Raw genomic sequence first — 11,182 nt, forward strand, 5'->3', positions numbered from 1 at the left:
GAAAAGAAAAAACAAAGAAGTACAAATGATCACATGCCCATTTGTTGATCATCTTGAACCTGTATCAAAACCAATGAGGTTTGGATAACATCTTCTCCATCCTTGCTCAAGAGATCTGATCGACTTTAAAAGAACTTAAGTATTCCTCTGTATGTTTTCTTGAATTTCTTGGCTCTAGAACGAGTGATAGGTCCAACTGGTGCAACTAGAGCTTCCTCAGCTACAAGCTCATCCTCAGCATTCTCAGCTACAAGCTCATCTCTTTCAGATTCAAGCTCAAGTCATTTCTGCTATCCATGATCACATCACAAGTATAATCTGATCTAACAAAGGAATGTGTGACTAATATACCTCTATTTTACATGTTTTTGATACGGTTATATAATATATACATAGTCATTTTAATAAAGTTTATAAGGTTTATGACCTAAAGAGTACTTGTGTATTTCTATTGATTTGAGTCTAATCAGGTCAAGAAGTCAAAAAAGTTGCAGAGAGGATTCAAAAGGTGCATTAAGAGAAGATTGTTGATGGGCTAAGGATGTGAATTGCGTCTTCATGACTACGTCAATATGAGACTAATGCCAACCAAAAAAAAAGGATTTGCAAGTATTCTTATGAGATTGGTCCAAGAAAAACAAATAAATGGAAATGGTTTTAATCCCGTTGAAAAAATGATAAATCTTTGGACTTTGACAACCACGGTTCAGAATCAATTGTCACAGTTTAACATGCCAAAAGGTGTTTGATCTTGATCAAGATTAAGAAAATATAATACAAGAAATATATTACTTTAGAAGAATTTCTCTTCATTCAAAACATAGACTATGATTCTTGGCATGAACTAGCGTGCATCAGGGTTCTCATCGGGTCCAAAGCCCATGCTAGGTCCAATGGAATTCTTCAGGTCAATGTCGGATGTCCCTCCTTTTCTTGAGTTTTCAATGAAAATACATGCTTTTAGCTCACCAGAAACTTGAGACATATTTGGTCTTCCAGATGAAGATGGCGTAACACATGACATTGCTAGTTCAAGAGCGTTCCACATAGAACTAGAGCTATAGTCTCCACCAAGGCTTGGATCCACAATATTTTCGATATCTCCATTTGTTAGCTTAAATCCCACCCATTCTACTATGTGAGGCTTTTCACGAGTCTGGTGAATCACTGGCAGACTAGTGATTATTTCCAATAATACAATCCCAAAGCTATAGACATCACTTTTCTCGGTCAACCAATTTGTTCTGTAATATCTGTAGTATAAAAAAAAAATTTATTTTATCAAAATGAAACGAAGGACATTATTTAAAATTAGATAGTGTATGAGAATTTACTTACTCAGGATCAAGATAACCCGGTGATCCAACTACATTTGTTGACACGTGAGTTTTAGATCCTATTGGGGAATATCTTGAAAGACCAAAATCGCCGAGTTTTGCTTGGAAGTGCTTGTCGATGAGTATGTTTGTAGATTTGACATCTCTATGAATCATTGGTGGTTTGCAGCCAATATGTAGATACTCCAATCCTACTTGAAATGACTTATAAAAGTTAAAAGAAGCATAAAACCAATCCTTCTAAGTGTTTGCAATTAAAAGGTAAATGCGATTTCTATAAATTTAAAATAGACCATCAAGTATTGGTAGCTCGACTGGTAAAGAGGTTTGACTGATAATGAGCTTTAGGTAAAGCCTAGAGATCACATGATGGAGTATCGCTTGGGACGAAACTAATATAACGGGTTCGGTAAGATTACGGGCTTTGGCTCAAAACCTTCTTGTAATTAAAAAATAATTAAAATGAACCTTGTGCAGTCTCTGCCGCAATTCTTAGTCTATTTTTCCAACTCAAAGGCGGCCTAGCACATTCCCCTGTACTCAACAAGACGTGTGTGATCAATTCCATCGAAAGTTTTAAATCTGAAATGCGGTCACTGCAACAGAAAATAACTAAGGTAATCAAATTTACCGGATAGATGTTTCCTTAAGTCTTCGTTGTGCATGTACTCATAGATGAGGACTAAGTGGTCTCCTTCATCACAATAGCCAACTAGACTTACTAGATTTATGTGGTGAACTCTGAGAAGAAGTTCTACCTATCAAACAACATAAACAACAAAATACAATAGCTTAGGTGAATCTAAATTTCATAGGATCTTGTAGTGATGAAGATTACTTATGGTGAGACTACCTCAGCCTTAAATTGCTCATAGCCTTGAGCTGAGGATTGAGAGAGTACTTTAGCTGCAACCTGTTCATCACGATTTAAATAACCATGATACACGATACCGAACCCTCCTTCTCCAATAACTCTCGCAAAGTTATCTGTCATCTCTTTGACCTCTCCATAAGTAAAGCTTCTCTTTTTGGCCACAATGAATGGGCGTAAAGCTGGAGAGTAAGGATCATGCATCACAAACAATATTCTAGTTCAAGATTCTTTATCTTTCATGGTGTTTACTTTACCTTTCGATGACTTCTTCTTTCTATTAATGAAAGTTATCAGAAGAAACACAACTGCAATGATGCAGATAAAGGCAACTGTCACAAGAACAGGAACCAGAATTTTATTTTCGTGTTTTCCATTACTTTCGCAAGAAGAAGACAAACAGAGGTTTGGATTTCCGTGAACACTGTTAATTGTAAATAATTATTTTTTGTTACTAAATATTGATAGGAGGGGAAATAAATAACTGCAAAACAAAAATTAATGGTGGAAAAAAGAAACATACATTAACTTTAGACCTTTCTTTTCCATGTTACGAAGACTTTGAGGAACTGAGCCACTAAGGTTATTGTAACTCAAGTCTCTGTCAATGTAAATAAACTTTAATATGAGAATGTTTTTACCATATAAAGCGAAATATGTGTGTTTAATTACTCCCCTATCAACTTACAGGAAGGTCAACGATTCCATGCTAGAGAAAAACTCTGGCACTCCTCCAGTCAAATTATTAGTTGATAGATCTCTGGTGTTTGAAAATAGATGGAATGATCATAAAAAAAATGATATCTTCTAACGATATGCAATAGCACCTTTTAAAGAAAATCTAACAACAGTTTAATCTTCATCCTACTGAAGTGTAGCAAAAATAGAGGTAAAATGCGAGACTTACAATTTTTGTAGCTCTCTTAAATTTTTTATGTCAGGAGATATGGCACCAATTAATCCACTTGTAGACAAATCTCTGTTCAAGGAGCGATGCATAATTTAGGTCAAAGATACTTTTCAGATATCACTGTGAAAAATTTGACTTATCTTACAAAGAAATTATAGTTGGAGAAGTAGATAGATTAGTGTTAGTGCAGTTTAATCCATCCCACTTGTATAGTATAGGAGCGCAGGGATCTCCTTGCCAATTGATTTTGTGTAATTTATAAGTAGCTTGGATTTTCTTGATTCCAATTACTGCATATAAAAAAGTTACTAGCTGTCAATTATAACTTAAAAAGAAGATTAAAAAATGTTGATAACAACTACTATAAATTTTTTTACATACTGTCGTTTTCATCCGTTTCTGAATAAGGAAGTTGGATAACTCCGAAAGCCTCAATGGCATTAAGCAGAGGTGGAAGAGTTGATGACTTAGCTTTTACGAGGGCCAAATCCAATGCGCAAATACGACGTTCACACATATTTATAGATTTAATAGGTAAAGTCTCTGCCATGAACTCTAGAGGTCTATATTCCGAGAAATATGTATGCTCATTACATAAAATATTAAATACTCTGGTATCATTGGGCTGGAGATCTTGGATATCAGCAAAGTGAAGGTACACATCAACTTGGGTGTACGGTTTTCGCAGAATCCAGCTCATGGTCAGCGGCTTACTAGAATTTTTGGTTGTCACAGCCTTTGAAATTACGGATTGTGGTATTTCAAAGGCATCCAAACTAGTTACATTGACTTTGGTGTTTATTTCTGTCCAGTCCGAGCCTATCTCTGTATACCACTTACGATCATGGATATCGAAAGGATACCTGGCACAATTTTTCATTAGACATAGATATCATATGTGTAAGTTTAACATGAAAGTTTTATTGTGATCGGGCTGGTAGGTAAGACTAAACTAGGATGATCAACATTCAACTATTGGTGCAACTGATTACCTTGATTGGAGTGGAAGAAAGAACAAAAATGATGAATTATAAGAAAAAGAAATCAATTTATTCTTCTTTTATTTCATGGAGTATATTTTTTCGTTATATTTTTTATTTTTCTAACTAAAATGGAATGAACTAATTAAATATTTTATACTACATTCAATGAAAGCTAAAATTGAGCATAATCAATTTTTCCTCTAATTTCTATTAATCTAAAAGTGCAACTATCTACCTTCTAGGAGGAATCTAGAATACTGCTTATTCAAATTGATAAATATGATTCCTCCAATTTTGGAAACACTATTTTTTGAATGTCCTCCATTAAAAACCCTTTAACCACCATTTTAAATTGATAAATATGATAGTTCATAGTGCTACTATTTACCTTCTTGGAAACACCATCGTTGCGGTACCATGTTTTGAAAATAATACTCCTTCCGTTTTACAAAAAGTGTCATTCTGACATTTTTCACACTTATTAAGAAAACTATTAAAAATATTATTTTACCATTTATTCATACATTAGATAACTTTTTTTAATTAATACATTAAATCAATAGGGTCAAAACTGGAATATTGTTTAAAATTCTGCATTGAAAATATAAAACGACACTTTTTATGAAACAAAAATAAAACCTTAAAACGACACTCTTTGTGAAACGGAGATAGTACTGCTTATTCTACTACATTTTTAAAATACTATCTTTTATATGTGTTTGGAAAGTCATTTATAAAACTAAAAATTATAAACACTTAGAAACTAGCTTATAAAAATGTTTATTAAGTTTTGTAAGGTTTTATAATCAGCATTATAAGATATTTTATAAAGTTTTATTACATGTTTATAAGATTTTATAAGGTAATGTATTTATGAAATGAAGAATGTATGTTTGAAAACCAATTTATAAAATGAGGTAAGTCTATAAATGATTATAAGTAAATTAATCGAAATTGTATATTTCAAAAAAAAACTCTTTCTTTAGTGATATACTGATATTTTTTAGACTATGATATAGTAAAAGTAGTAGATTTCAAAATTTCCCTATTACGTAAAACGTGTAGCTTACTAGTTTGTGCTAGTGTCATCAGGTTCAAAATCACATATTACACATTGTTAACCAAAAAAAAAAAAATGTAACCATTTGTAGCCTATATATTTTCAACCTATATTAACTATGCTAATCCATTAATTATATATATATATATACATATATATGTAGCCTATATACCTAATGATATTTATAATTGCATTTATTTCAACCCTCCAGAAAACTCCCACCTATAAGCTTATTTTCGTTCCAGTAACTGAAAAGCAGGTTGTTGAACAATTCAAAATCAAAGTAATTACCGTGTCTGGAGATTAAATTTCATAAAATCAGTTGAGAAGCGTTGTCGGAATAAGAGCTTCAGGGAGCCAGATTCAGTAGCATAACTATCATCTCTCAAGGGCCGTAGTTCTAAGGCTGATATGAATGGTGTTGTTGTTCCTGTCGAAACAAGACAAATGTCCAAAGAGTTTGACTTTGACATGTGAATGACCTCCTCCGCAATACCATTGTGCATTGTGATCTTACTAATATCCGAAAGTTGATCTTGAAAATCTATGGTTGTCCACAAGTTAGGGCCTATGTAGAGATCAAACTTGGGCATAGTTTTAAGACCATCGTAGTTTCCATATACGAAGACAGCTCTTATAAGATAGGTTTTGCCCTGCATGACCATTAGATTGTAGCAGTTCCGTTGTCCTTCTGGAAAATATCTCAGGTGTCTGTATGGCTTCAAGGACTCATATTCGTTATTTTTGATTTTGCCACTTTTTCCGCTTCGGATGAAATCAGCATCGGATGAGTAAATCAAACTGGTAATGTTTTCGGTATAACTAGACTCGCTACTTGGCATTCCGCAATCCAAGCTGATGAATCCTAGAAAAATTCAATGAAACGATAAATGGAAACCAAAATCTTGTGCTAATATGCCAAGTGCAAAGACAGCCACGAAAGTTTGCAATACCAGTGAACTTTGGCTATATATTCATAGGAAAATGAAAACAGAAATCTCGTGCAAAGATCGTTTATCCTCAAAAACATTAAATACCTAGTTGACCTTGAGCATTATTGAGATGAATAATGAAAAAACTCCCAATCAGCGCCATGGAAAGAACACTTCGAATACTCTCCATTACAGGAATTAAGATAGCTACTTTATCAGAAAAAATAATTATGATAACAAGCAACTACAAACATTATGGTATAAAGCTATTTGTAAACTAGAAAGATAAAGAGGAAGAGGCAAAATATATATTTGTTTATCCAAAAGATGAGGCATATTTGAAAGAAAATAATAATGATTAAAAGCCCCTCCAGATTGGTGTTGTTGGCATTTCGAGCACGTCGCTGTTGTAAAACTTCTATCCAGCGTTTCGATTACGTCGCCATACATACGGCATACCCGATATCTACTACTACAAGTTGAATATTATTTTTCTATTGTTTACCATATCAGCATTTTGTAAATTAAATAAGTACTTCTATTCATATTAATGATAAATTAAATTTATATAATAAAGATAGAGATAATTAATTCAGTAATATTGTAAATAAGAAAGAAAAAGAGAAAAGAAAATAAGAAATTATTGTATGTGATATTCCATAAATAATGATATATATATATATATATATATATATATAGGATCATAAAAATTTGGAGAGAAAGCTAAAACGTAAATAGTAAAAAAAATAGATAATATTCTAAACTTGGACCCTTTCATCAACGCTTACCTCAAGCATAAGTTTTCCTTAGCCATGGCTTTTGCTGTTGCCAATTTAGAATTTGCTTATAGGCTTCTTCCTTTTTGCTTCTCTCATTAGATAGAATCATTTTCTCCTAATGCGAGTAAAAATTTGTATGCGTCTATATCTGTTACAACAATGGTAAATCCATAATGTAAACAAAGTAATTAATATCTCCTCATAATCAGTTTAACAAATCTTCAGCTTGAATCTTTGTCCTCTTGTGAAACATCATTAAGATTCACAAAACAACTCAAGAAACTCTTGAACAAAATTCCTCTTAACTGACATGTATTCTCCATCTGACTTTGATCACTATTCTGGAGTGGAAAGTGGAGTTTGAGGAAAGTTCAACAAACAGAGGAAAAGCATACGAAGCTGTGAGCTGTATGAAAAATCAAATCATAACTCACAACCGATTTAGTGCTTTTGCCTCTTTAGGAAAATTCTGATGATTGAAAAGTTGCACTAGGGTTTTCTTTTATGAAATTCCTTGTAGGATAAGGCAACCAAATTTCTTTCTTGTTCTAAGCTAAGCTAAGATAAAAGAGATATATATAAAATAAGAAGAACAACAAAAAATATTGAATCATAAAAAGGAATAATTAAATAGAGATGATGCAAGATTAATACTCATGAAAATAGTTTATCATTATATATTGATTCTCTCTGGTCACTGAATCACTTAAGCTCTAAAGATTCTCCTAGGAGATGGGAAGAGGCGGAAGAAGGCGGAGAAGAGGCGGAGGAAGGAGGAGGAGAGGCCGCGGAGGAATGAAGGAGTTGGAGTAGAAGGCTGAACGTAGGCACAAGCGGCTTGCTTAACGAGGCGGTTGCTGATGGAGATGGTGGGACATGCGGTAGAGGCGGAGGGGGAATTGACGGTGGTTGTGGTGGAGGGGAGGATGTCCCTAAGGGAGGTGTAACATGGAACTATGGAAGAGGATCATCATTGGAGGATTCGTTGACAGTGACGAGCTTTAAAACGGTGTCGTTTCTGCGTTAAAGAAGAGAAAGCTGCATGAAATTTTCAGCCTCCATTTTAGAAGAGAGTGAGAAGCTTTTGAATTGTCGATACCACACGATCGATTCTTCTTTAATGATACCACACGATCGATTCTTCTTTAATGATACCACACGATCGATTTTTTTTTTTTGGTTCAAATATTCTAAATGTATTTACTTCATAACATTTTGCCCTTACCTTTAAGTACGTTAAAAAGGTAAGGTTTAGGGAAGAACAAACAAATTACAAAAAGTTAAGGTAAAAGAAAAAAAAAGATATTAAAACACAAATTGACAAACAGAAAAAGATAAATAGGTTAGGAAAAAAATATATTAAAACCAAAAATAAGGAGAATGATTGGCATCATTATATTATACTAGATTTTGCATCTACGCATACTAGTTTTTTAATGCTATCATATTAAAAAAATCATATTTAAACAATTATATTTTTTTAGATTTTAATTTGTTGTAATAAAATTTATCAAAAATAATTCAGTTTTAATTTCAAAATTTATATATAGATTTTGAGGTTTTAACGATCTTGTTTGAATTTATATATGTATTATTTTAAAAACATATTTTTTGTCGAATGTTTAACATTTTGTATACCAAAACCAACCCAAAATATAACAAACTAATTAAATTAGTATTAAATTAGTATTTAATTAGTATTAACACAAAGATATAGTACTATACATCACTTATTAGTCAAGAAAATAATGTTTTTTCTTCAGTTGCATCTTTGTTATGTATGTTTTTTATGAAAAAATGATAAAATTGAAAAAAAATTTCTTTCCTTAGGTAGTTTAGTCAATACATCTTTATGATTTATTCTAAATAAAAAAACCAAACTAATAAACATAATTTTGCTCTCATATGTTTTTAAAAAATATAAAATAAAATTTGAAACTAATTTTAAGTCACAAAGATTGATGAGTTCAATATAAATTTTTTTCAATCTTATCTTAAATTGGTAAATACCAAGCTTTTGTCGAATAACATATTGTGTGTGCTGAGAAAGACAAAAATTTTCTAAATTTTACTGTGTTAATGAGTATAAATTATACATGATAGTATTGAATTACCCTTCAATAAACTATTAAATTAATTTTTGGTATATCTTAAAATAAATTTCACAAACTTATTGTCACCCTTAAATTCTGTTTAAACCACTAATTTTTTTTTTTTTTGTCAACAGCTTAAACACCTAGAACGGTTCGACAACCCAAACCGGAGGTACTGAATTTACGTACATAAAATCGATAGAGCAGACACGAGCACTTTTTGCTAAGATATCGGCCTTTGTATTTCTTGCGCGTGGGATATGTGAAAGTGTGAATGAGTTGAAACTCTCTTTAATCTTCACAAACTCCTCTGTGTATATAGCAAATGCTGGCCAATCGTTAGGTGTAGACACTATCTTCACCAAATCCAAACAGTCCGTTGCAAAAGCTACCTCTGTCATATGGTTTCCTATCATGCACAGCATAGCCCAAATGAGAGCTTCCATCTCTGCATGAAGAGGTGAAAGACTTCGCCGAACATTCCTTGCTCCCATTATGTTGTCTCTATTTCCATCCTGAAAATAGTACCATCCTAAGCCGGAAAATGAATCCGTATCTTTCCAAGAAGCATCTATATAACACCACCAACTCCCCTGTGTAATGATTCTCGGTTCTGGGGGAAGGTTATTGTGTTGTGGGCCTAGATCGTCCTCTGACCTTTGCGCCTCTTCCCATAAATTCGCTTCAGATACCGCAATTTTTAATGTGATTTGTGGGTCCACATCTAAATTCGAATATACTTTCTCATTTCTCGCTTTCCATATGTACCACGCAATCCAAGGGAAATGAGTGTCACATATCCCTTTTGGTAGTCTCCAAAAAAGATAATCGAAATTAACGAAGACCGATTCCATCGGAAAAACGCCTAGGGGCGTTGGTATTTGAGATAGAGCCCATGTTTGTAAAGCAGGAGGACACTCAAAAAGAGCATGATTAATGGTTTCCCTCTCTGCCCCGCATCGATTACATTGCGTGTCACATTGTATTCCTCGGGAGCGTAACTGAGCTGCTACTGGGAGGCACCCAGATATTACTTGCCAAATAAAATGTCTTAACTTTGGAGTACATTTTATGTTCCATGTATGTACGTGTAGTGCTCTAATATCTGGACCATAAACAACTTCTGTAGGATTATCTGGGAATTGTTGCATTGTTTGATATCCTGATTTAACCGTATATTTTCCTGATTTCGTGAACTGCCATCCAAGTGAGTCTGGACTATAGGTCCTACTAATGGGAATGGCACGAATAATTTCCACGTCACCTGGGTCAATGATAGCATTTATCAAACCCATATTCCACATATTTGTTAATGGATCAATCAGATGATTAACCATAAGATTCGGGTAATAATTATACCCCTTACAAGTGGCTGATCTCGGGCAAGAGGATGGTATCCAAGGGTCATTCCATACCGAGATAGAACAACCCGATCCAACTCTTTTGATGAGCCCTTTATTAACCAGAGATCTAGCCGAAATAATGCTACGCCATCCGTAAGAAGACGAGTAAGACCGCAAAGAAGGCTCTAAGGGAGATGTATTTCTGTAATATCGCCCCTTAAAAACCCGTGCAAACAGTGATGTTGGTTTATCTAATAATCGCCATAGTTGTTTTGCCAGAAGTGCCGTGTTAAAATCCTCCATCGTTCGAAAACCCATCCCTCCGTTTGTTTTGCTTCGACACATTTTTGGCCATGCAAACCAATGCATTCTTCTATGAGAAACATCCGAACTCCACCAATATCTTGCTGCTGCACTAGTCAACTTTGCCGTTGTGGACTTAGGCAGTCTGAAGCACGACATAACAAAGGTAGGCATCGCAGATGCTACCGATTTAAGTAAAACTTCTTTACCCCCTTTTGAGAGTAGCCGCGAGGTCCAGCTGTTAATTCGATCATGTTGTTTATCCGCTACAAAGTTGAAAATTTTACTTTTAGCTCCACCCAAACTTTCAGGTATGCCCAAGTATGATCCTGTGCCTCCATCTCTAGAAATGCCCAATATTTGTTTCATCTCTTGTTGAGTATCCTCCGGAACTGAGTGGCCGAATTGAATGGAAGATTTTTCGAAATTAATTTGTTGTCCTGAGACACTTTCATATTGTTTTAGTATACTCAAGATCTTCTGGCATTCATCCTTAGTTGTTTTACAAAAGAACAAACTATCATCCGCAAAAAGTAGGTGTGATACCACTGGACTTGCTCTAGCAATCTTT

General features: G+C 33.8%; 1 protein-coding gene and 1 pseudogene across 2 annotated transcripts; both read right to left on the reverse strand.

Moving 5' to 3' along the window:
* Positions 1–746: 746 nt before the first annotated feature.
* Positions 747–6,283, reverse strand: LOC18011867 (probable LRR receptor-like serine/threonine-protein kinase At4g20450). 2 transcript variants are annotated; one of them, XM_024151590.1, is made up of 13 exons: positions 6,199–6,283; positions 5,453–6,026; positions 3,500–3,981; positions 3,264–3,408; positions 3,116–3,187; positions 2,897–2,968; positions 2,732–2,809; positions 2,466–2,632; positions 2,191–2,390; positions 1,969–2,095; positions 1,806–1,871; positions 1,339–1,528; positions 747–1,208 (listed from the first exon to the last, which is right to left on the reverse strand). In XM_024151590.1, the coding sequence occupies exons 1-13, from the start codon at positions 6,281–6,283 to the stop codon at positions 845–847; spliced, it is 2,622 nt and encodes an 873-aa protein (XP_024007358.1). In that variant the 3' UTR covers positions 747–844. The 2 variants fall into 2 exon arrangements, with proteins under 2 accessions (XP_024007358.1, XP_006395915.1); XM_006395853.2 differs by having other exon boundaries at positions 747–1,253.
* Positions 6,284–7,578: 1,295 nt separating this feature from the next.
* On the reverse strand, positions 7,579–7,934 carry LOC112083350 (annotated as a pseudogene).
* Between the last annotated feature and the right edge of the window lie 3,248 nt (positions 7,935–11,182).

Source organism: Eutrema salsugineum, unplaced genomic scaffold, assembly GCF_000478725.1.
Source record: "Eutrema salsugineum unplaced genomic scaffold, Eutsalg1_0 scaffold_6, whole genome shotgun sequence".
NCBI classification, from domain to species: Eukaryota; Viridiplantae; Streptophyta; class Magnoliopsida; order Brassicales; family Brassicaceae; genus Eutrema; species Eutrema salsugineum.

Excerpts from the sequence above, each read along its gene's own strand:
- LOC18011867 (XM_006395853.2), bottom strand. The coding sequence starts at position 6,283 with ATGGAGAGTATTCGAAGTGTTCTTTCCATGGCGCTGATTGGGAGTTTT. Across the intron at positions 2,633-2,731 it reads AAGAAAGGTCTAAAGTTAAT|TGTTCACGGAAATCCAAACC; the intron begins GTATGTTTCTTT and ends TACAATTAACAG. Across the intron at positions 1,254-1,338 it reads CCGGGTTATCTTGATCCTGA|ATATTACAGAACAAATTGGT; the intron begins GTAAGTAAATTC and ends TTTATACTACAG.